At 36.5% G+C, this 26,878-nt stretch overlaps 1 protein-coding gene across 8 annotated transcripts in view; it reads left to right on the top strand.

The window, feature by feature from the left end:
- Nucleotides 1–26,878, top strand: part of YEATS2 (YEATS domain containing 2) — a 194,662-nt gene that overhangs the window by 163,276 nt on the left and 4,508 nt on the right. For 5 of the 8 annotated variants that reach the window (XM_037839566.1, XM_037839548.1, XM_037839551.1 and 2 more), the window contains 8 exons: nucleotides 1,028–1,214; nucleotides 11,399–11,527; nucleotides 12,046–12,144; nucleotides 21,211–21,313; nucleotides 22,184–22,257; nucleotides 23,652–23,731; nucleotides 24,401–24,602; nucleotides 26,270–26,496. In XM_037839566.1, coding sequence (XP_037695494.1) covers nucleotides 1,028–1,214; nucleotides 11,399–11,527; nucleotides 12,046–12,144; nucleotides 21,211–21,313; nucleotides 22,184–22,257; nucleotides 23,652–23,731; nucleotides 24,401–24,602; nucleotides 26,270–26,496 — 1,101 coding nt within the window. Of the gene's footprint in view, nucleotides 1–1,027; nucleotides 1,215–11,398; nucleotides 11,528–12,045; nucleotides 12,145–21,210; nucleotides 21,314–22,002; nucleotides 22,067–22,183; nucleotides 22,264–23,651; nucleotides 23,732–24,400; nucleotides 24,603–26,269; nucleotides 26,497–26,878 lie in introns of those variants that run through there. The other 3 variants (XM_037839564.1, XR_005217407.1, XM_037839570.1) reach the window with 3 other exon arrangements.

Below are 26,878 nucleotides of genomic sequence, written 5' to 3'. Positions count from 1 at the left end.
AGATACATTATTTGCAAAAAAAAAAAAAACATTTTTCTCATTCTAGAGGTTGTCTTTTCACTTCAGAATTTTCTTTGAACCACAAAAGTTTTCAATTTTCATGAATTCCAATTTATTTATTTTTTCTTTGCTTGTGCTTTTGGTGTCCAATCTAAGAAACCACTGTATAAGCCAAAGTCACAAAGATTTAAACCTGTGTTTTCTTCTAAGAATTTTACAGTTTTAGTTCGTTGGGTCTTTGGTCCATTTTGAGTTAACTTGTGTATATATAGTGTGAGGTAGGGGTCCAGTCTCATCCTTTTGCATGTAGATATCCAATTGGTGCAGCACCATTTGTTGAAAAGACTGCTTCCCCATTGAATTATCTTGGTACCCCAAGGACTTACATGTTCTGACCTTTGATTCTGCTCAAGTTTGCTTCTCCTCACAAGACTGCCATACCACTCTGCTTGGCAGTTCCTTGAACATACCGTGTTCTTTCATGCCTCTCTGACTTTCTACCTACTATCCTATGCCAAGAACACCCTTTCATTTCCTCTTTTCAGTCTTGAATCTTGATCCCCTAAAGTATCATATCTTTTACCTGAAGCTCTTTCTAATACTTTCCCCTCCTCACCCCTTGGCAGAAGTAGTCACTTTTCCTCTCAGTTTTAATGGTGCCTTGCACCCATGTATACTTGTACCTTGTACCACTGTTTGCTACTGTCTGCTTCTTGAAGGTTTTTACCTCTGAGCCCTAGCATTTAACACTTCTTGCCATGTCATGGATGTTTGTTGAATGAATGTGACAAACTTTGAAACGTTGTAGTGAACTTTTAATAAGGCTCATTTTATCGCCTATGAAATTTAAAATTGTGGAAACCTCTGAATTAGAGAAACAATCTTTTTTAAGTGGCATGACATTGAATAGATGGATAATAATAGCTAACAGATAATATTTAGAGTGTATGCTGTATGGCAGTCACTGTTCTACATAATTTACATTGCTTTCTTCTTCATTTCTATTCTTTCTGGCTCTGTGAATCAGCAGTCTGAGGGAGTAGGCGCCAGTTCATCATCTGCTATAGGGTCTGCAATGAAAACTTCTGGGCAGCAGCAGGTGTGTGTAAGCCAGGCAGCAATGGGAACTTGCAAAGCTGCTGCCCCCACTGTCGTCAGTGCCACATCCCTGGTGTCCACACCAACACCCATCTCCGGAAAAACCACAGTATCTGGTGAGTCATATCAGAATATTTTTTTTCTTTGGGCTAGAATATTTTGGAAGGTTTTAAACAACATTTTGTACACTATAAAAAATTGTTAACAAATAATTGCGTCAATAACATTTACCATATAGCTGCTTTTTAGGTGTATTATTCTTATTTAAAATCCGTGTATAAATGTCTTTTTTAGTCTGAGAAGATTCTATAGCTTGAATAATTTTAAAGTTATGTAATAAAACCTTAGCCACCTGGAACCCTATTGAGTATTTCAGCTTTTGTCATAATGTAATTTTGTAGCGAGCTGAGGGTTTGCTCTCTTTAAAATACCAATTTTGTTGAGTGGTCGATTTTGAATGAACTCATTATAAAACATATCGTACATATCTTTGCTTTCATAAACAAAGCATATAAAATAAAATTTAGCCTTAATGACTCCAAGTCTTAATTTTAAATGTTAGTTATTACATTGGGTAGTTTTAGAGTGATACATTTGAGGTTTGTTAAGATGCTTATTATCTTCGTATCCACCAGAGGGGTGTACTTTTTATTTCTTTGGACAACATAGGGCCAAAATCTGGAGCTAAATTGCCTTATTTGAAGTAATTTTTACTTCGCTTTCCTCAGCTGTAAAATGAGGCTGATAATACCTACTTCATAAAGATGAATGGATTAAATGAGTTAATATGTAGATACGTAGGACAGAGTCTGGCACATAGTGGGTATAATGTAAATACTTGTTGCTAGTATCATCCATGTTGTTGTTGTTAGTCCATAATCCTTTATCTGCAATTCTAAAATCCAGAAAGCTTTGAAAGCAAAGGGTTTTTTTCATAACTAATTTTAGGGCAATATTTGACCTTCTTTAACAGGCTATTTATACTACTCAATGTGAATATTCATGTGTTTTGCTGCAGAGATATTAATGTGTTTGATTACATCATGCTGTCCCAGATGCCAGGGGGCTGATAGATAATATTCAACATTTCTTCTCAAATTTTAAAGATTTATTTTGGTTTTGGTTTTCTACAATCCAGTGCAGACTGATACTTCTGTAACATATAATAAAAATGTCACAGTAATGTCAAACTGCTATAAAAATTTCTAAAACTCAATTTATTTATTATCTTGTTGCAGATTGATAACAGTTTACTAACTGGCACTGGTCTACTGGTCTACAGTATCACTGATATACATATGTGCACACACACCCCTTATTATCTTTGGATAAGAGATTATGGATGTTGTTGTTGTTATTGTTATCATTATTATTATTTTCACTACTGTTCCATACATTGCTCCACACCAAGCCCCTGTTTCCTGTTTGCTTTTTGGCCAGTTAGAGACCAAAAGATTGAGGTAGGTGTATTTTTCCCATGATTTCCACCTCCCAGTTAAAACTGAACAAGTTCTAGTATAGGGAGTGTTTGTTCTCTTCTAATTGAATGTCTTATTTTTAGGCACTGTTTAGGTACTAGAATAGAAATTGTAAAAATGGAAGGAATTATAAGAAATAAATGTCTTTCCTCCTCTCTCACCCTTTTTGGTAAAGTTTTTAGCTTGTAGTAAATGAAATCTCCCTGCTAAGTTCTAGTTTCCTAAGCTGCTGCTGATGAAACTTTTTGTGTAAAAGCTTCATTAAAAGATCAAACTTTCCTACTAAACATTTTTTAAATTAAATTTTTTGCGTGCCTTATTTTGACTCAAGTGGATTGAGCAAGGGAAAGAGTACTCGGAGCTGAGGTCAGAGTGGTGGGGACAGATCATGTAGGGCTTTTGTAGGTCATGGTAGGACTTTGACTTTTACTTCAAGAGAAGCCATTGAAGGGTTTTAAGTGAAGGAATAATATGATCTGCCTTATATTTTAAAAGGATCACTCTGATTGTAGCATTGAGAGTAAACTAGAGGACACGTGGAGGAAGTAGAGAACAGACAAAGAAGTGGACTCTAGGAAGGAAAACTTGATGTGTCAGGAAACACCAACATCTGACTAAAAGGAGTTGCAGAAAGAAAACAGAGAAAATAATGGGAAGGAAATGACTAAAGAAATTAAACAAGAATTTATCCCACAATTGAAGATTAAAAAGACAATTTCCAGCACAATGAATGAAAGAATGCCCACACCAAGGCACAATTTATTTGTGAATTCAGAACATCTGGGATAGAGAAAGGATCCTAAAAGCTGTCACAGAGAAAAAGAGAGAGAAAAGCTTATAAACTGTATTAGCATTGGATAATGCTGGAAGCTAGAATATTGCTTTCAAAATCTAAGAGAAAATTACTTTGCCTAGAATTATCTCATCAAAAGTATCATCAGCTGTGTGAGAGTAGGAATATTTTCTGACAGGCTAGGTTTCTAATGTATTTTCTATATATCCTGTCTCAAGACATTACTACTAAAATATGTATTTTTACCAAAACAAAGAGTTGTTAACGAAGAAAGTAGAAAACTGGGTATAATGCAGAAGAGAGGCAAAGGGAATTCTTTGGGGAACAGTCGGGGAGTTCCCAGGATGAAAGCTGTGTGCATCAGGCATAGAAAGCAACAGTCCAAATTTGAGCAAATCAGACAGCTTTGGAAGGACTATCTCTTGAAAAAAATGGAACTGTAAATTACCATAAGAGATTTGACTATATGAAGAATTTTATTAAGGGGTGGTTTACAGAGTTCCTGAAGCAGGTAGGAAAACTGTGAGATTTTGAAAGGAAACTAAGCAGATGAAAAGGAGGAAGTTATTAACTTAGAAAATAAAAGGTAATCATAGTATCATGGTATATTTCTTTGGATCAATAGAGAACAATATTGGAGTATGGGAAACAGAGGACATAAGTGACTTAAAATACTTAACAACCCTAATGGTAAGTCAGTATGTAACATCAAAAATTGATGACTCAAGGCTTGCAATACACAGTTGTTTAGTTTTTTAACGGGGAGGTAAATAATGAAAGAACCAAAGGGTAAAAAGTGGATGCTACTGGGGGATTAGATGAAGATAGAGAAGTAGAACAAGGAATTACTGTTTTTTAGCACTTTTTTACTTGTCACCTGATCAGCATATTCAGTTTTGATAAAAATAAGAATTTTTAAAAATGTTTATTGTAGTAACACATGAAAAATAAAATTTCCCATTGTAACTGCTTTCAAGGGTATAACTCAGTGACATTAGTTACATTCACAATGTTGTGCTGCCATCCACTTGTTACCAAACTTTTTCAACAGTCCAAACAGAAACTTTGTACCCATTGAACATTAACTCCCCATCTACTCCACCCCCCACCCCCCGGTGACCTGTAATCAATCTACTTTCTGCCTCTGAATTTTCATATTCTAGTTAATCCATGTAAATGAAATCATACAATATCTCTTTTTTTTGTCTGACTTATTTCAGACTGTTTTCAAGATTATGCAGGTTGCTGCATCAGAGTGTCATTCCTTTTTATGACTGAATAAAAGGAACTTGGGTTCCTTCTACCTATTGGCTATTGTGAATAATACTGCTATGAACATCAATATGAAAATAGTTGTTTGAGTCCCTGCTTTCCATTCTTTTGAGTATATATACCTAGCAGTGGGTAATTCTATACTTGGCTTTCTGCAAAACCACCAGGCTTTTCCACTGTGGCTGTGCCATTTTATGTTGCTACCAACAATGTACTAGAGTTTCTGTTTCTCGGCATCCTTGCTAACACTTGTTATTTTCTTTTTTCTTTTTTTTTTTTAATAAAAGCCATTCTAATGGGTGTGGCTTGGATTTGCATTTGTCCAATGACTAATGATGTTGAACATCTTTTCATATCTTCTTTGAAAAAATGTCTATTCAAGTCCTTACCCCATTTTTAAAATTGGGTTGTTTGTCTTTTTTGTTGAGTTGTAGAAGTTTTTTATATAGTCTGGATATTAAGCCCTTATCAGGTATATGGTTTCCAAATATTTTCTCCCATTCTGTAGGTTGTCTTTTCAGTTTCTCGATAATATCCTTTGATGCACAAAAGTTTTTTTATTTTAATTAAGTCCAATTTGTTGTTTCTTTTGTTGCTTGTGCTTTTAGAATCCATTTGTCTAATATAAGGCCCTGAAGGTATTTCCCTATGTTTTCTTCTAACAGTTTTATATTTAGGTTTTTGACCCCTTTTGATTTTTTTTTTAATATATGGTGTGAGATTGGGTCTACTTTCATTCTTTTCCGTGTGGATATCCGGTTTTCCCAATACCATTTGTTGAAGAGACTGTTAATTTCCCCCATTGAATAGGCTTGGCATCCTTGGTCAAAAATCAGTTGGCCATATGTGTGGATTTATTTCTGAGCTCTCAGTTCTCTTTCATTGGTCTATATGTCCTTGTGCCAGTACCACAAGGTACTGTTTTGTAATAAGTTTTGAAATTGGGAAGTGTGAGTCCTCCAACTTCATTCTTTTTCCAGATGGTTTTGGCTGTTCAGGGCCCCTTGCCTCTCCATGTGAATTTTTTTTTTAATTCACTTTTATTGAGATATGTTCATATACCATACAATCATCGATGGTATACAATTAACTGTTCAGAGTACCATCATATAGTTATGCCTTCATCACCCCAATCCATTTTTGAACATTTTCTTTACACCAGAAAGAATAAAAATAAGAATAAAAAACAAAAGTAAAAAAGAACACCCAAATCATCCCCACCTCCCACCCCAGTCTTCATTTAGTCCCTGTCCCCATTTTTCTACTCATCCATCCAAACACTGGGTAAAGAGTGTGTAATCCACAAGGTTTTCACCATCACACTGTCACCTCTTGTAAGCTACATAGTTACACAATCGTCTTCAAGAGTCAAGGCCACTGGGTTGGAGTTTGATAGTTTCAGGTATTTACTTGTATCTATTCCAATTCTCTGCAGCCTAGAAAGGGATCTCTCTATAGTGCATGAGAATGACCTCTCAACTCCATTTGAAATCTCTTAGCCACTGAAACTTTATTTTGTTCATTTCGCTTCCCCCTTTTGGTCAAGAAAATGTTCTCAATCCCACGAAGCCTGGTTCAGGTTCATCCCTGGGAGTCACATCCTTCATTGCCAGGGAGATTTACACCCCTGATAGTAAGGACCCACGTAAGGGGGAGGGCAGTGAGTTCACCTGTCAAGTTAGCCTAGCTAGAGAGAGAGGGCCACATCTGAGCAACAAAAAGACACTCGGGAGATTCTTAGGCACAATTATAACTAAGCAAGTTTAGCCTCTCCTTTGCAGCAACAAGCCTCACGAGGGCAAGTCCCAAGATAGAGGGCTCAGCATACAAAGCCGTCAGTCCTCAGTGTTTATGAGAACATCAGCAACAACCGAAGTGAGGAAGTCCAACACTTCTGCATTTTCCCCCAGCTCCTCAGGGGGGCCCTGCATATACATTTCTATTCTCTGCTGGAATTACTCTGGGATGTGTCGCTATTTCACACTAACCTGTGCAAACCTACCAGATCTCACTTCCTAGTCAAAGTTCCATGTAATCACAGTGTTTGAACAAGCTGAATGTACAAGTTAAATTGTTTAGTGTACTATAGAAAATACAGATCCTCCTCCAGATAACCATCTCTTCCCTTGGTCTCACATGGAAGTTGAAGTTTTAAAACACAGTCAATATCGTCCTTTACCCTTTGGCCCGATTTACCCTAGTCCCAACCAGATCTGCTTCATTCGTATCTGTAATTGAAGTCTAGACTCTTTTTTTCAGCTTTTTAAACAGTTGCTGTATGCGCTAATCCTGACATTCATATCTGCCAAGCTCTAGCTCTGAGTTTCACGTGTCACAGATACTCAAAGTTCCAGAGACTAATCGGGTCATGCACAAAGGGATCAGCATCTCAGAATTTGGAAATAGCCATTACGATTCAGGAATAGATGTGACTGCTGTAAGAGCTTACAATCTAGGGGCCATTACAGTGAGCATTCCCCTGATAAGCTGTGCTCTAAGATTCAATTCTGAGTTTATACATTGTAGTTAGTCCATATTGGTGAGGCATTATAGTGTTTGCCTTTGTTTCTGGCTTACTTCACTCAAAATGCTGTCTTAGAGGATCCATTGACTTTGTTGGGTGTCTCACAACTTCACTCCTTCTCGTAGTTGCTCAGCATTCCATTGTATGCATACACCACTGTTCACCATTCTGTTCCTCAGTCTGTGTACCCTTTGGCCACCTCCACCCATAGCAAATCATGAATACTGCCTCCATAAACACCAGTGTGCAAATGTCCAACCATGTCCCTACTCTCAGATCTTCCAAGCATATATACCCCATAATGAGATTGCAGGACCTTATGGCACACACATACTTTTAGCTTCTTGTGGAACCGTCACACTGTCCTCCAGAAAGGCTACAATAGTAAATAAGTACATCCCTCTTTCCATGTTTTCTCCAGCACTTTTTTCCTATTTATATTTTTCCCTACAATTTTATAGAGATACATTCACATACTGTACAATTATCCACAGTGTACAATCAGTTGTTCACGGTATCATCATGTAGTTGTGCATTTATCACCACAGTCAGCACTTGAGCATATTGATTACTACACACACACAAAAAGTGTGTTTTTTTTTTTATGGAATAATAAAAAAGATAATAAAAAGAAAAATAGAATATCATGCAATACAATGTAATAGTAAGGTCAGACAACACCACCACTACCAAGAATCCCGTATCCCCCCTTTATATTCCCCTCTCATACACATTTAGCTTTGATATAGTGCCTTTGTACCGCAGACTCAAATTTGCTTTGATTATATTTTTTCCCCAATACCATCCCTTTTTCAGCACTGCATGGTTGACCTTCATTTGTTCTCCCACATATAAAAACATTCCCACATTTGTACATTTAATCACAATCATCGACCACTCCATCTTTTGCCATGTCATACAGTCCCAGTCTGTATTATCTGTCTTACCTCTGGTGTCATACATGCCCCTAGCCCACCCCTCTAAGCTTCACTCACAGACATCTTTGTTCAGTGTACTTACAATATTGTACTACCATCACACAGTATTAGGCTATCCATTTCTGGATCTATGCAATCAATCCTGCTGAACATTCTGTAGTCCTTCAGCAGCAAATGCCCAATCTCGACCTTCTTTCATTCTCCTGGTAGTCTGTGTTATCAGCTTTTAACTCTCAAAGTTTGCTCGTTAATGTTAGTTCATATTAGTGAGACCATGCAGTATTTGTCCTTTTGTTTCTGGCTAATTTCATTCAACATAATGTCCTCAAGGTTCATCCATGTTATTCTATGTTCTGTGTCTTTGTTCTGTCATACAGCTGCGTAATAATTCCATCGTGTGTATGTACCACAGTTTGTTTACCCACTTGTCTGTTGATGGACATTTGGGCTGTTTTCATCTCCTGGCTTTAGTGAATAATGCCACAGTAAACATCAGTTTACAAATATCTGTTCATGTCTTAACTTTCAGTTCCTGTGAGTATATACCTAGTAATGGAATAGCTGGGTTATATGGCAAATCTATATTTAGCTTCCTGAGGAACTGCCACACTGTCTTCCAGAGTGGTTGAACCATTCTACATTCCCACCAACAGTGAATAAGTGTGCCTCTTTCTCCACATCCTCTCCAGCACTTCTAATTGTCTGTTTTTTTTTTTTGGTAATGGCCATTCTGGTAGGTGTGAGATATCTCACTGTGATTTTGATTTGCATTTCCCTAATAGCCAGTGAAGTTGAGCAGTTTTTCATATGTTTTTGAGCCATTTGTATTTTCTCTTCAGAAAAGTGTCTGTCCATGTCTTTTGCTCGTTTCTTAATTGGGTTGTTTGTCTTTCTGTTGTTTAGCTGTAGGATTATTTTATATATCTGGGATATTAAACCCTTACCTGATATGTGGTTTCCAAATATTGTCTCCCATTGTGTAGGCTGCCTTTTTGCTTTTCTGACAAAGTCCTTTGATATACAAAAGTGTTCAATTTGAGGAGCTCCCATTTGTGTATTTGTTCTTTGGTTGCTTGTGCTTTGGGTGTAAGGTCTAGGAAACCACCTCCTTTCACGAGTTCTTGAAGATATTGTCCTACGTTTTCTACTAAGAGTCTTATGCTCTTAGCGCTAATGTTTAGGTCTTTGATCCATTTCGATTTATTTTTTGTATAAGGTATGAAATAGGAGTCCTCTTTCATTCTTTTGGAAATGGATATCCAGTTCTCCAAACACCATTTATTAAAGAGGCTGCTCTGTCCCAGTTGCTTTGGCTTGACTGCATTATCAAAGATCAGTGGTCCATAGATGCAGTGGTCTATTTCTGAACACTCAATTAGATTCCATTGGTCAGTATATCTATCCTTATACCAGTATCATGCTGTTTTGACCACTGTAGCTTTGTAATATGTTTCAAAATCAGGTAGTGTGAGACTTCCCACTTGGTTCCTCTTTCTCAAAATATTCTTGGCTATTCAGGGCACCTTGCCCTTCCAAATAAATTTGGTTATTGGTTTTTCTGTTTCTGCAAAGTAAGTTGTTTGGATTTTAAATTGGCATTACACTGAATCTATAAATCAGTTTAGTTAGATTTGACATCTTAACTATATTTAGTCTTCCAATCCATGAACACGGTATGTTTCTCCATTTTTTTTAGGTCCTGTTCGATTTCTTTTAGCAGTTTCTTGTAGTTTTCTGTGTATAGGTCTTTTGTGGCCTTGGTTAAGTTTATTCCTAAATACTTGATTCTTTTGGTTGCTGTTGTAAATTAAATTTTTTTCTTGATTTCCTCCTCTTGTTGCACATTTCCATATGAATTTGATGATTGGCTTTTCCATTTCTGAAAACAAGGTTGGAATTTTGTTGGGATTGTGTTAAATCTGAAAATCACTTGAATAGTATTGATTGTCTTCCTATCCATTAACATGGAATGTCCTACTATTTATTTAGATCTTCAGTTTCTTTCAGCAATTTTTTGTAGTTTTCCATGTACAAGTCCTTTATATCCTTGGTTAAATTTATTCCTAGCTATTTTATTCTTTTAGGTGGTATTGTAAATGGAATTTTTTTTTTTTAATTTCCTTTTTGGGTTGTCCATTGCTGGTATATAGAAATACCACTAATTTTTGTGTATTGATCTTGTACCCTGCTACTTTGTTAACGTCATTTATTAAGGAATTAATTTTTAAAATAAAACACCAGATCATTGTTGTACTCTCTGAGGTCATATCTCAGTAAGTGCTTTCTACTTGACTGATTTAACACCTAACAATTGCAAAAAAGATTTTCTTGTTTATTTGAGGCCTTGTTCTAGAAAGTAATTGAGGTGATTCCTTTCCATAGCTCAAACCAACTGTTTTCCAGTGGCTTTATTATCTTTGGCTATTTTTAAGTAGTTGTATTATCATATAACATATATTTGTATTGTTTCTGTCTTGTCTGCTTTTGCTTTTCTCTTGTGTGCTCTCTCACAGTAAAGAGCCCTTTGTGATTTTTTTTTTTTTTAACTATCCCCCTGGAAACCTACAGATTTTTGTCTGATGTTGTCTAGATTAATTTTGTAATGAAAATGAAAATGTGGAAATAACCTTTAAAAGAAAGTGGGAGAAGATGAAGTAACTCTTTCTCAAATGATAAATATCTGATGTTTGAAAAATCAATGCTGAACAGAGGTAAAAAAAAATTACAAGATACGATGAGTAGTAGATATGTAGGGATGGTGTGAAGGGATAAGTTTGGGGTCAAACTGACATGGAGCTTTAAGGCTGCAAAACTAATTTTGTAAATATACTTCTAGGCAGTTGGGAGCAGTGAAGGTTTTTAAGTGGGAGGGTGGCAACGTTCTAAGTCAAAATATAAAATGTTAAATCCAGTTTGTGTACACACCACAGTTATATACAAAATATCATAGAAAACAAACATGGAAAAGAACTATCTCAAAATGTTAATACTAACTGTCTCTGTAGTGAGACTTTGGGTAACTTTTTCTGCTTTCTGTTAGGTCTGCCTTCCCAAAAATGTCTGTGTTACTTTATGGTTGTGGAGTAATGACACTTAAAAATGATCATTATTGTAATATGTTTCACTTTGGAATTGGTAGCATCTGTCTCTTCATGCTTCCAGCACTTTATTTATTGAAAGGGTAAATGTCTGAAGTCTGTGTCCTCCTGTGAAAAAATGTGAGTGGCAAAGATGGCAGAGAACTTTAATGATGCATCTGATCTTCAGCTTGACCTTATCTTCCAACTTATTTTAGGATTGCTAAAGATTCACTCCAGTCAGTCCAATCCTCAGCAGGCTGTTCTGACAATACCCAGCCAGCTAAAACCACTCAGTGTAAACACATCTGGAGGTGTACAGACTATACTGATGCCTGTGAATAAAGGTAAGTCCTTCACCCATGGACCTGTCATATTTTGGTTGTCCCCATGCCTGCTTGGAAAAAAGGTCCACATTCTTTCAGTTAAGAGGGATTATCTAAGAGGTGACTGCTCCTTCCTTGTCTTGCCTACTCTTTACCAATCCAGGCATTCCCTGGCTCCTAGAACTCTAGAGTCACATGATTGCTGACTTTTAAAAAGTGGCACATTTCTAAAGTTGATTCATGGGAGGGAATATTTTAAGCATTTATGAAAGCTTAGTTTAATTGCATTTTTATTTTCTTAGTTTAGTGACAAGCTCCCATTCCACATTTGAAGATAAAGCTCAGTTACCTGGTACTTACAGTAACATCAAGCCCAGCTTGTCAGATTGCTGTATTAAAGAAAGTCTTTACCATTCCTTTTGTTGTGGAATTGTTTGGGGGGTGTTATTCTAATGTAGGCTTCACATGGGAGGTCAGTCATTCTCATTACAGTAATTTTTATATTTGTTGTATCCCCCCCTTATTATTTTGCCCTTTAGTGGTTCAGTCATTTTCTGCCAACAAATCTCCTACCATTCTGCCTGTAGCTGCCCCAACTCCAGTCGTCCCCAGCTCTACTCCAGCAGCTATTGCCAAAGGTATGTAGGAACTTGCAATATTTTTTCCCAAAAGTTTTATTCAAGACATTTCTGTAATTTGAATCCCTTGAATTTTCAGCACCTGTGAATCAATCACTTAGCAAATACATACTTATTGCTTATATAAGAGACTTGACATTGAGGGAAACACAGAGACATATAAGCACCGTTTCTGCCCTCCAAGAAGTTACAATCAGGTTGAAGAGAGTTGCAGTAGAGAGGAAGCAGTGATTGATAAATATAACATACATGGTCTGGAAAGTGACTGCTGAGATATTTCAGTCTATGATGTCTAATCAGGGTTTTCAGGGGAATTTGGGGGGTAGCAGCTTTGTATGGGGTATGGGTTATAGCCTGGACTCTTAGAATGGAGCACTTTATAGCAGTGGACAGATCAGAGGGCATGCCAGGTTAAGGAAATAGTAGAGACAGAGACTTGTTTGGAGACATAGACCAGTTAGAGGGACTCATGGGGACTGTAGTTATGGCAAAAAGGCTTAGGTAGGGGCCAGACTTCGGCAAGCTGGCAGTGAAGAACATTGCTGACTGTAAGAGTATATCAAGATAGTGCAGTGGATTAGAGTGACACATTTGATACCTTTAATATCCATGATAATTAAAATATTAATAACTACCATGCATTGTCTGTTATGTACCTTGCTGGCTACTTTATGTGCATGTACCACTAATTTGCTATTATGTCCATTTTGCAGATGAGGAAACTGAAGTTTGTAGATATTAAATATAGACTTCTTGTATCTAGAAAGCTAGAAAGCAGTGAAGCTGGAATTTGAAATACATCTATCCCTTATGATGCCAGTCTGCTTTTCAGACAAAGCCAGGATCTTTCATGATATTCTTGGGAAAAGGTGGATTTGTAACTTATTGAGTGACCGTCTAAAGCAGGGGTTGGCAGACTGTCATCTTTTGCCTGCTTTTATAAGTAAAGTTTCATTGGTTCACAGCCATGTCCATTCATTTACATATTGTCAGAATACTTTCCTTCTATAACTGCAGAGTTGAGTAGTTCCAACAGAGATCATATGACTCACAAGGTCTAAAATATTTACTGTTTGGCCCTTTATAGAAAAAGTTTTCCAACCCCTGATCTAAAGAGACCTGATGAAAGAATGGGTGTCAGTATGAACTTCAGAAACTTTCAGCAGGAGATATATATCATATGCCTGCCTCACAAAGATTCCAATTTAATTAATTTTGGACTAGGGCTATAACGTCTCTGGTTTTTTAAATTGAGGTAAAATTTTGTACTGTGAAATGCAAAGATATTAAGCATACCTTTTGATGAGTTTTGACAAATGTATGAACGCTATGTAACTGGCACCAAGGTTTTCAAGTCACAGAAATTTTCATCACATCAGGCCCTTTCCAGTCTATTCCCATCTCCTGTAGGCAACCATTGGTCTGGTTTCTATTTCCATAGATTAATTGCATCTGCTTTTCACTTTATATATAGGGAAGCACATACATGTTTTTATTTCTCTAGTAGAATAGTTGGGTTATAGGGCAGGTGAATATATAACTATAAGAAACTGCTAAGTAGTTTTCCAGTCATTGTACCCTTTTATACTCCCACCAGCAGTATGTGAGAGTTACTGTTGCTCATATTCTTACCAAACATTTGATGTTGTCAGTCTTTAATTTCAGCCATTCTAGTGGATATGATTCAGTGACTTGAATGAAACAACACAGAATGCATGCTTATCAGATTCTGGGTGGCATTACAATAAGAAGGACAATTAATAACCCAGATGATAGAATCAGGATCTACTATGTGAACTAGAGCAATGTACAAAATCTAACAAGGGGATTAATAAGGATAATTCTGTTTTGAGGTTGATCATAAACACCTGCTACACAAGTGCAAGATGATTGAGTGTAAGCTAAACCACTGCATGTGTGAAAAAGACTTAAGGATTTTAGTGACCAGTAAGCTCAGTAGAAATAAATAGGTTCATATGACTGTTAAAAAAAGCTAGTGAATTTGTAGGTTGCCTAGATGATACAGAATCCAGAATGAAGGAGGAGGCAGCCCATTAAAGGTCAGGCCATCCCTAGAGTATTATGTTCTTTTCTGGGCAGAATACTTGAAAGGAGACAGACCTGAGAAATATCTTCAAATATGTGAATTTCCGTCTTGTAGAAGCAAGATTGGACAAGTTCTCTGTGATTCTAAAAACCAGGATCATGTATAGATGTAACCAGAAGACATTTTAGTTCAGAGTACAAAAAAACTGTCTGATGGAATTGTTAGAAGATGAAATGGTTGTCTTAGGAAGTAGTGAGTCCCTGTTACTGGAATTGCTTAAGCAGAAGCTAAATTACCAGTTCTCAGGACAGTGTATGGGGATTTACCATGGAATGGGTGGTTGGAAGAAAATTTTTATAAGGGCTATCTTAACTTGAAAAATGCTATGATTATATAATTCTATAATTGTTTGAATGCCAGATTAAAGTGAGTTTATTTGAACCTGCAGAACTGGAGTATATGAACTTTATTCTTGAAGTCTTGCAATCACTAGGGGTGGAGAGAATTTGCATTGCTAACAGTGAAATTCCTGGGCTGAATTGGGAAGAATACTGTTAGGTGTATTTTTCTTGGTACTGGGGGTTCCTGTAAGTTTAAAGAAGAGTGACAATAGCAACTGGCTAGTTCTACCAAGTAGAACTTGAAGATTTACTAGAGGAAGTACTTCTGCTTTTGGTAGGATGCCGTATATTGCAGCAACTCAACACATGTCCTGTAACGATTGGAAAAAAATTAAATAAATTATAAAAATCATATTTTTAAAGATAACAGAAAGCTGTAGAAGTCACAAGGACTATATGAAGTGGATTCCAGAGAGGGGAGAGCCCTTCCAAGGTGAGCTGACTGAATATTGGGTGTGATCCACATGGATGAAAGAGAAACCAGTTAGGCTTTTAGTAGCTGCAAAAGACCAGTGTGAAAGATTAAAACTTAGGGAGCCTGAAACATTAGCTGGATTTCGCCATGGGTCATTGTTAAATTTGGGGACTGAATTCATGGTGCTGGGAAGTTAGGCAAAGGCTTTCAAAAGCTGGAGTAAAGTATTCCATAAAATCATAGTGCTAAGATACAGTTTTACTAGAAGGTGGGGCTTGCCTCAAACATGTAGCTTGTGTCCTGAAGCCATTTGCCAGATTTTGAAGTGGAAGGCTAAAGAGCTAAGCTGAAGACCTCCTTTAGTCTATTAGATTTTCAGAGCTGAGGACATAGAGACCCACTAGACTCTCAATCATAAGTCCAGGAGGGACACACCTGAGAAATAGGGATGATCCACTGGCCCACCTCAGTTCCTCATTGGACTCAGTCAATCACTCTGTCTCTCTACTGGAGGGAAGTTGGAACCCTTTCTTGTGGAAGGTGTCCACAAGAGACAATTCGACAGTTCTTTTATAACACAATATTGAACATATGATAAAAAAAATTACTAGATATTCAAAAAGGCAGAAAAATGTAACCAATTTTTGAGAGAACAAATTGCCAATTTAAGTAAACTCACAGATAATCCAGCTATTGGAGTTAACTGGCAAGGGTTTTAAAATAAATATGACTCATGTTGAAGAAGTGAACAAAATGGAAGGGAAAAACAGATAATTTTGTAACAGACAGGTAGGACACAATCAAAATGTCTAAAATGTGTGTAATTTAAGACCGTTCCAGAAGGAAAGGAGAGATTATAGCAGAGGCACTATTTGAAAGAATAAATTTTTCATAACTGTTCAAAAAACACCAAACTACAGATTTCAAAAGCTCATCAAAGCAGAAGCAGTATAAATTCAGATAAAACCACATCTAGGTAATCGTAGTCAAATTGCTAAAAACCAGAGACAGAGAAACTTGTAAAAGTAGTCAGAGGGGGAAAAAAGGACACTTGGTCTTCAAAGAAGGAAAAATAAGACATAATGGCTGGCTTTTCAGGAGAAATTATGAAAGCCAGAGGACAAGGCATCTTTAAAATCCAGGGTGCATGGATAGAAAAACTGCCAACCTAAAATTTTATAACCACTGAAAATATTCTTCGGAATTAAAGATGAAATAGACATTTTCAGACAAACAGAAGCTGTGAGAATTCTTTGCATGCAGACCTACACTATAGGAGTCTGAAAGAAAATGTTCCTGGATGAAAGCTGGAACTGTGTAAAGATAATGAAAAGCATTAGAAAGGGTTTAAAAATATATATTATTATAAACAAAAATAATAATGATATTTTGTGGGTTATTTATAGCAGCTGTAGAAGTAAAATAAATGGCACCCGTAATACCAAGGGCAGAAGTGAGGTAAAGAGTTAAACGGTTGTAAGGCCCTCTCATTGTTTGAGAAGTAGTAAAAGTACTAATTTAAGTTAAGACTATAATAACTCACTGAATAAATATTGTAATCTCTAAAGTAATCACTTAAGGAGTAGTATAAGAATCTGTAACTAAAAACCTAATAGAGAAATAAAATGAAACAAATAATGCATCCAAAAGAATACAAAAAAAGGAGAAATGAAAGAACAAAGATGAGATGAAACAGAAAAATAAATAACAAGTTGGTACACTTGACTATATCAGTAATAAATACCACAAAATGTAAATGGACAAAACATTTCAATTAAAAACAAAGATTTTCAGGATTAAAAAAGACCCATTTATGTTGTTGACAAGAGACATTTTGTATATAAAATTCAACTGAAAGAAGATAGAAAAATATATGCTATGAAATATTAAAAGGAAGGTAATGTTAGCTATACTAATATCAGGTAAAGTTGACTAAGGGAAGAAGTATTATAGATAAAGAAGTATATTTCATAATGATAAAAGGATCTGTTCTACAGAAATCTTGTGTTATCAATTCTAAATTTGTATATATCCAGTAACACAGCTTTAAAATATTAAAGCAAAGGTCGACTGAAAGGAGAAACAGACACATTCACAGTCACAACTGATAGAGCAAGCAGACAAAAAAGTTGGTAAGGATGTAGATGTTAACACAGTTAAACCATCTTGATAATAGTTTAGAGTTATAGAACCCACAAACTGGACAGACTATACATTTTGTGAAGGGTAAATAGAACATTTCTAAAAACAGAAAAACCCTGTTGGGCCATGAATAAGTCTCAGTAAATTCCAAAGGATTGAAAGCATACTGACAAGGTTCTCTGACCATAGTGGAATTAAACTCAAAATTAATAACAGAAAGATAACTACAAAATCCACCAAATAGTTAGAAATAAAGGTAAACCTTTATAAATAACCCACAGTCAAAGAAGAAATCGAAAGGAAATAAGAAAATATTTTTAACTGATTGATAATGAAAACACAACAAACCAAAACTTGTGGGGTGCATCTAAAAGCGGCACTCAGAAAACATACAATAGAGAAAAGCAGAAAAATAAGCTGTTTCTTAGAAACCGACATCATGAATGAAAAGAGGGATGTCACTGTAGTTTTCACAGTCTTTAAAAAGATAATATATTATAGATAACTGTGTGCTGATAAACTTGATTATTTAGGTGAAATGAACACATTCTTTGAAAACACCATTTAACCAAAACTGACACAAGAAAAGATTGAAATATTTGGCCCCATATCCATTAAGGAAATGGAATTCATAATAAAAAACCTTTCCACAAAGAAAGGAACAAATTTCCAATTGTTTATGAAGCCAACAGTACCCTGATGTGAAAACGTGAAAAGGACATTATAAGGAAGAAAAATTATAAGTTGATAACTTTGAAAAATGTAGGTTTTGGAAAAATCAAATTAAGTGGTACAAAACAAGGATAATATTTATAACCAAGTGGGGTTTATTACAGGTATGCAAGATAGGTTAGCATTTGAAAATCAATTAGTATTGTATAGCACAATAGCAGAATAAAGGGGAAAAGCCATATGACCATCTCAATAGAATCAGAAAAAGCCTTTGGTAAAATTTAATGTCCTTTCATGATAAAAATTCCCAGAAAATTAGGCCTGGAACTTAAACTGCCTTACTGTGTTAAGAGTAGCTACCAAAACTCCTGTCTTTGTTCTCAGATGACATGATTGTGTGTATAAAAAAATCCAAAAGAATCTATGAACTATTAGAATTAATACATGAATTTTAATTTAACAAGATCTCTCAATACAAATCACTGTACATACAAAAATCATTTAAATTTCTAGTCTAGCTACAACAATTAAGAAACGAAATTTAAAGAAAGTAATTACATCACCAGAAATACTGTATCAAATATAAATTTAAAAACATAAGGAAAGGTGAATAAATCTTATACACTAAAAAGCTACTGAATATTTGTGAAATAACTTAAAAATCTAAATAAATGGTAGGATATACCATATTTTATTTATTTATTGAGATCTGACTTCATTTGTTGTTAATCACTTCTCCCCAAAAATGACATAGAGATTTAATACGATCCCAAACAAAATCTCAACAGTGTTGTTTTTGTTTGTGTGTAGAAATTGACAAGGTAAGTCAAGTTGACAAGGAAACACCAAGGTCTAGAATACCAAGGCAGTCTCGAAGACGACTAAGCTAGAGGACTTAGACTACCAGATACGCTATAAAGCTATAGTAATTGAGACAGTGTGATATTGGCTCAAGAATAGACAGACTAATGGAACACAAAAGAGACCCCGGTAATAGACTCACACATATATGGCCACCTGATTTATGACAACTTCAGTAGAGAAAGGATGGTCTTGTCAATACATAGCTAATTGAGTATATCTCTATGGGAAAACTATGAACCTTCATCCCTACCTCATACCGTAAACAAAAATTAATTTGAATTGGATAATAGGCCTCAATATGAAAGGTAAAGCAGTAAAGCTTTTAGAAGAAAACATGAGAAATGTCCTCATGACCTTTGGCAAAGATTTTTTAAACAGCACATACAAGAAAACTAACTATAAAAGAAAAGATTGATAAATTGAATCTTATTAACATTGGAAACCTCTCTTCATCAGAGGATGACATTAGAAGAGCAAAAAACCAACCATAGACCAGGAGATATTTGCAATATATCTGAGAGAGGACACATCCAGAATATAAAGAGATCTAAAAATCAGTATGAAAAAGGCTGTGGTGGGTTGAATTATGTACTGCAGAAAAAAACATGTTCTTAATCTTAAGCCATTCCTGTGAGTGTGAACCCATTATAAATAGGACTTTTTGAAGATGTTTTTAGTTAGTTTGTGGTCCAACTGAATGAGGTTGTGCCTCAATCCTATCTCTGGAGGGTTTATGAAGCTGGAAGTCAGCAGAACCCAGAAGAGAAAGGAGAAGACATAGCTATGTGACAGGGAAGTCAGGGAACCCAAGGATTGCTGACCAGCGAGAAAGGGACTCACCCTGGGAGGAAGCAAGCCTTCTAGCCACTGAAACCATGAGCTGATGAATTCCTATTGTTAACCCAACCCATTGTGTGGTGTTTGTCACAATAACAGGGAAACTAAGGCAAAGACTGACAACTAATTTTTTTTTTTTAATAGTTAAAAGATGTGAACAGGCAGTTAACAGAAGAGGAAATCATAATAGCTCATAAAGTATATGAAAAGTTGTTCAACTTCATTAGTCATCAAGGAAGTTCAAATTAAAACAATAGTGAGATACTGTTCCACCTACCAGAATCACCAGAATTAAAAGGACTGACATTACAGTGTTGGCAAGGATGTGAAACAACTAGAACTTGCATACACTCTGCTGATATAATCATTTTGGACACCATTTTGGCAGTTTCTGATCAAGTTAAACACACGTCTGCCCTATGTTCCAGCAAATCTGCGTGTAGAAAATGAGTGCATATGTCCACAGAAGATGCATACCAGGATGTTTATCCTCGTGTTATCCATAATAACTAAAAAGATGCCGACACAAAAGACTATGCACAGTATAATTCCAGTTATATGAAATTCAAAATGAGCAAAAGGCAGGATAGTGGCTTGGAGGGTTTGGAAGGAAGCATAGGGGAACCTGCTTGAGTGCTGGAAATACTCTAATTAATTTGGTGATTACAAGTATGCATACATCGGTAAAATGAATCAAACTGTACACATAATATTTGTGCACCTTACTGTATGCAAGTTATGCATCAGATAAAATGAAAAAGAGGAAAAGCACATGTACTAGTAGATTTCATTCAGAAACTGGTATAGGGAGCTACTGAATGATAATGAGTAGGCAGATTGACACCAAAGACGTCCTTTAAGGAAACTTTTTTGTTGCTGATGTAAAAGATGGATTGTGGGGAAAGATGGTGCAGACAGGAAAAGTTGATGCAGCAGTAAGTTTATGATGATGCTTTTTTGTTGATTTTTAATTCTAACAATAGTCATTTATTTAAGGAAACAGTGGTAACAATAGTGTATTCATACAATGGAATACTATGATTATATTTATAATGCTGTTAAAGAATATTTAATGACATGCAGAAATATTATGGTCATGGTTTTTTGATCAAAGAATATTGCAGAAAAAAAAGAGGGCACATGCTCCTGAGACATTGCAACTTCCATGAATAGATTTGGTAATCTTAAAAGCCTAATGTGAGGAACTTGGAAATTTCCAACAGAGTGGATTTGATTTTTGCTTTCTGCCTTGTATCCCAGAATACTAAGATAATGCTGCAAGTTGATAAATTTAGCTGAAGGGATATCCAAAAAGTCATAACATTACAACTTAGAACAGGCTGGCCTTGTATTCTAATGTAACATTGTTCAATCGCTTTTGTGTTTATGTGAGGGATCTCACATAGCCATGTGAGGGCTCTTTAAGAAATTTCTAAAAAGCCATTCATTTTATTGCCTGGGCCTTTCGTGATCTTGGAGCTGCTCCCCCTGAGACCCAAGGGAACAGTTCTTCCTTTGTCTGCTGACCCTGTGATGACAGCCATCTCAGTCTCCTGGGCTGTGTCACTGCAACAGCTGGCGAGGCAGTTTCCTCACTGAGTTTCAGTGGAAGAGCTCTTATTCTGCCTGCATGTGTCCTTCCATCTTGGAACCCTGACGGCTCTCTCTTTGTTGCTCTTCCCTTGTAGTGAAGACTGAACCAGAAACACCTGGGCCGAGCTGCCTCTCTCAGGAGGGTCAGACAGCAGTGAAAACAGAAGAAGGTTCTGAGCTGGGAAACTATGTCATCAAGTAATTATTTCACACCTTTCTAAAGGATTTCTGCTTTGGGTGTTTTGACAATGCTTTTTAAAAACCATACCCTTGACAGCTGAGTATGTGTAGAGTTAAGTCCCTTGATGGGTGGAAACCTTCTGTCCATGTGCAGTGAACAAGTGTCATCCCTGATACACAGATAGTTTCCATTTAAACATTGATGCAACTTAGGGTGGCACTTGATGTTGTATAGCCTCAGGTGGGATAACAGAGCTCCCTCCAGTTGAGCTTGCCAAGTCCTTTTTTTTGCCGACTCGTTAGCATGAAATTTCTCATGGTGGAATTACTAAGGTGTGTACACATTTTGTATCTGAGTATTCACATACCTGCCTAATATTACAAGCTGCCATATATACTCATGGCTTCTTTTAAAATGCTTCCTGAGATTTTCTTATTTCCAAATAAGGAATCAACCTCTGCCCACATACTTTGAAGTATCTCAAACTTCTGGGAGCAAGAGAAACTTAGCCACTTTAACATGATACATGGAGGCATAAGCTGTAATAACCCTAAGATAGGCATTTGTGTAAGAGAATTTTTCTGCTCTAGAATAGTTTGTGTTGATATTTAATTTAAAAATATAGATAAATTAAAATGTGAAATTTGCATACTTTGTCATTCTTTTGAGTCTTATCTTAATTTTGGCATTTTCTTTTTAAACATAGATCACTCTTCATTTATAAAGAAGGCTATCTGTGGCAGGAAAGGGAGCCAGTATAATTGGTTTAAGTAATAATTCCCATAAAAGGGGAATATATGCATAAATATGGTGGTGTGGGATGGGGTGGGGTGTTTGTTGAAGTTTCTAGTGTATTTATTACCTTACTTTTCTTTTATCCTTCTCAGGATAGACCATTTAGAGACCATCCAGCAACTCTTAACAGCAGTAGTAAAGAAGATCCCATTAATCACTACAAAAAGTAAGAGAATTATACTGAAAATATGGATGTTTTTTTTAAACTGTGAACTACTTGGGTTATTGGTTCAACTTAAATCACTTGGTATTATAAACTAATAAAAATGTGGTAGTTATTACCTTATGAGATTTTAACCCATTTGCTGCAGGGATTTTAAAGTTTGTTGGGTCTTGGTCAACCAGTTAGTCTTATTTTGGGTTTTATCTGTGGAAGGAATTTTTTTACATTTATTTTTACATATAAATCATAAATCTGTAGTGCATATGATTAAAAACACATTAATTTTAATGTTGATTAGTGACAAAAGAAATAAGCATTTGCCTACAGTATGTCAGAGCCTGTGCAAGCTCATTTCATTTAGTATGTTTTAATGATAGCCTCTCCATGAGATTGTTGATATTTCCATTTTATAGATCAGAAAACTGAGGATATGCAAGATTAAGTAACTTGCTCAAGATCACATAGTTATGGTTGGCGAGGCAGGATACAAACCCATTTCTGGTTGACTCCAAAGCCACTAATCTTTCCTCTAACACTCATTGTCACTCACTTCGTATAAAAACACACTTTTCAAGAGCTCCCAAGGTGATGTCTGCTATATTACTGCTCATTATTAGCAAGACTGAATAATTTGCTTCAAAAATCAGCAGCTCTTATTGAGGGGTGCAGATAAGCTATGGGTACTGAGATGTATGCTGACAGCATCACAAACATTTAGAGAGAAGGGATGAAGCAGATTATTATGTCAGTTATATTCATAGGAATATGAAAACGATAGGCACCCTGCTTATTGTTTTCAACTATAATAGCATATATATATATATATTTTTTTTTTTTTCCTCTGCTAAAATTTGGGGTCCTTTTCAGGGAATTCAAAGTAAACTTTCAGTGACATTTTCCCAGCCCAGTTAAGATTCAAAAGAATTTTTTTTTTCTTCAATTTAAATACAAATGTAGAATATTAGAGGAGGAATGGACTTCAGAAACCATCTTTCCCACCTTGCTCATTTTACAGATGAAAAAACTAAAGCCCAGAGAGTTGGTTGGGTTACCCAAGGCCACTCAGTGAGGTGATAACGAGGCAGGATGAGATCATCTCTGGTCTCCTGGCTCCTAGTGTAGTACCATTTCCGTTTATTTTAATAATTGAGGACCTTTCTCTACTAGCAAAAGTAGATTTCCCAAAGTTGGGGTGGAGTGTTTGGATACATACGAATGAGATGCCTTCCCTTTTAAGGAGAAGGCCTTTTGGGTTATGTTGTATCTGAACTTGCTCAGTAAGGAACATATATCCAATAAAGAGATCTAAAGAAACTATCAGTTATATCTCCAGCTAGTAAGATTTGGTTTGAATCACAATAAGTTTTTTGAGAATTTGCTGGATATGTGCATTCTAGTTGAAGATGCCAGCTGTTTTTCTGCAAAGTCTGTGGAGCAGTATTATGGCTGGAACATCGGAAAAAGGAGAGCCTCTGAGGTAAGCCTATCTATGTTAATTTGATATGCAGGCCACTCCTGAGAGCCTGTGGGGAAAAAAGAACTGAAACATTTGTGCATTCTGGCTGCCTCTATAAACTTTGTCATATGGAACAGTAATATTTACAGCTTATGTGGTTAAAGTATTTAATGGTGGAAATTTTTCCTCAGTTAAAAATCTCATTCTTCAAAGAATTGCAGCTAGCCTTTTAAAGACTACTTTTCCTACATTGATAGACACATTACTCAATGTTTTCTAAAAAAAGTTATGGATTTCAAAACAAAATTAATTCAGGTATCTAGTGAGTGCTTACAATGAGGTTATTGGAATAGGAAATAGCATGTATAGAGACATGTTTAAGAAGCTGTGAGAAAGTCAGCGTGGTTGCTTTGGGGAAAGTTGGTGAAGGAGGGGAAGTGGGACCTAGTGAAAAGCCTTATACACCAAACCTAGGAGTTTGATTTATTTTATAGGCATTAGGGAGTCAACAAAGTTGTATTTATGAAGTTGTATTGCTTTGGGCAACACAATCTGATATTTTACTTTGGGAAAAAAAAAATGGTCCTAACAAAACAAATTAGCATGGTTATTTACAATCAAGTGATTTGTTTCAACATGCTGCTATTAAGTTGAAGGATTTGATTATGGTTCAAAAAATTTTTTTCCAAGTGGCAAAGAGCAATGACAATGCGAAAAGTCTTACAAGAAATACTAGAGAAGAATTCAAGATTTCACCACCTGACTCCCCTTAAAACCAAGCACATTGCTCACTGGTGCCGCAGCCATGGCTACACCCCATCCGATCCCGAGAGCATGAGAAATGACGGGGACTCAATTGAGGATGTGTTGACCCAGATCGACAGCGAACCAGGTACGCCTTCATTAAAACTTCACTGAGCATCATTAACAACCGGAGAGGCTTTTTCTGTTGAACATACTCATTTCTTCAGCACCCAAAGTTCTTGGGCCACCTCAACCCACCAAGTTCCAGGGTCTTTTTTCACTTTGAGGACTTGGAAGAGTTGCTATGGAGAACAAGATCCTTTATTTACCTCTTGCTGTGTCTCCCTCCTTCCCTTTTCGTGGACTGTACATTCCCTACAGAACTATTTGTTCCCCATTTTGTGCTCCAGCCCGGAATGCTCTGGCCCATGCCATCCCACAGGCACACGACTATCTGTTCATTTAGGAGTCTCCTCCTCAGCGTCGTTTCTTTTCTGAAGACTCTCCTAGTCTATCTTCTTTCCTTCAGATAGAAGCAACTTCTTCCTTTGCCACTTCATAAATTTCCCACTGACAGCTATCCTATCCTTAAGGACGGAGACTGTGTCTTACCTGTTATTTTATCTCTTACACATAGCTAGGAAATGTACTACCCAGTGTTGGAGGCACAGAAGTAAACAACTAATTATGTTGCAAGTAAAAGGAACTGAGTGTTCTATAGTAGAGATGCAAACAGCTAGACTGTATGGTGGGGGTAAGTACCCAATAAAAGGTATTTAGAGAGAAGACATTTTGAGTTTCACCTTAAAGAATAAGAAGGGTAGTTTTCTCCCCTCACCTCCATTCATATGAGAAAACGGAAGTTCCATCTCCCTGTCTGAGAGAACATGGGGTCCTTTTAAGACTAGGCATAAGTCCCACTTTCTCCATGAGACTTTCCTGAGTGCTGACATGGATGATCTCTGCTTTCTCTGATCTCCTGCAGCTCTGAATGTCTGTACCTTGAGGGTTTGTCTGTCTGAGCTGCCCTCATATAAGCTCTTTGGTGAGTGGAGACCATATTGATTACTTCCTTGCTTCACTGGTAGTAAAAAGTACTTTACATATATGAGGTGTTCTGTTGATGTGAACTGATGAATTTGTGAAAACCCACTCACTAAACAGAAAAGCCTAGAGTTGGGTACTCTGCCACCATCTTACTGAGTGTCCTCAAGTCCACTCTTACTCCTCCCCAAAACAAAAGGGGTGGACAAGAAGATGCCCAGAGTCCCTGCTGGCTTTAAAGTTCTAACATTCTTTGTTATGCTCAGTATAAAGCAGCTTATTAAAGACAATGCACAGTATATGCTAAAACGTTAACAGTATTGTCTCTGAGCAGTAAGAATATGAGTGATTTTTCTTTTCTTCACTGTTTATTTCTAAATTTTCCAGATTTCCTACATTGGACCATATTATCTTTAATTAGAAAGATTATTTTTTAAAATATGTAAAATATATTTCATCATTACTACTTGGGGCATGAGAGTATGGCCTAGTTTTGGGTGGCAGAAGTCAGAATAATATACTCTTGTGTTTTCTTAGATTGCAGTTATATCATGTATGTCTTCATACAGGATGCTTGTCTCTGCTTTTCTTACTCATGAGTTTCCTAGTTCTCATAATTATAGATTCATAGAATTTTAGAACTAGAAAGGTCACCTCCCTTGATACTTAACCCTGTTCTTCTCTGGGTCTCTCACTGTTGGTCTTATGGAGTCTGAAAGTCCTTTTCCTTTGTTACCACAGCTGTCATAAGACCAGTTCTCTCTCCTTTAGAGTGCCCGTCATCATTATCCTCCGCTGACAGCCTCTGCCGGAAGCTGGAGGACCTGCAGCAGTTTCAGAAAAGAGAACCAGAGAATGAGGAGGAGGTGGATATCCTCAACCTTTCAGAGCCATTAAAGATAAACATCAAAAAAGAACAAGAAGAGAAACAAGAAGAACTGAAATTCTATCTGCCAACAACACCAGGGTCTGAATTTATTGGTGATGTCACACAGAAGGTAAGGGGCTGTGGCTGGTGATGAGAGATCACAAACTAGGTGTGAGCTCAGAGACAATGTTAGAAACTCAGACACCATATTTATTTGATGAAGTAAATGTATCATTCACTAAGGCCTGGTAAATGAGTATGCTCACCAGGTGCCCATCTTCCTACATCAGAGCCCTTGCACAAGAAAATTTATTACATATGAAAAAGTTGCTTAATGAGCATGAAATTGGAGCAGAGGCAGGTAGATAGTTTTTCACTTTTCATCTCCTTTTTTCTCATCTGCCTCAGGAGAATACCTTTTCCTCTTGAAGCATGTCATAATATTTCCAGCTTACACTTTAGAGGGAAACCTTTTCCTGATGTTTTTATAGTTCCCAAGTATCCTATCTTTG

The sequence above is a fragment of the Choloepus didactylus genome, chromosome 1, assembly GCF_015220235.1.
Source record: "Choloepus didactylus isolate mChoDid1 chromosome 1, mChoDid1.pri, whole genome shotgun sequence".
In the NCBI taxonomy this organism is placed as follows: domain Eukaryota; kingdom Metazoa; phylum Chordata; class Mammalia; order Pilosa; family Megalonychidae; genus Choloepus; species Choloepus didactylus.
Note: the sequence above shows the minus strand (reverse complement) of the source record. Positions and strands in the feature narration are given on the sequence as shown.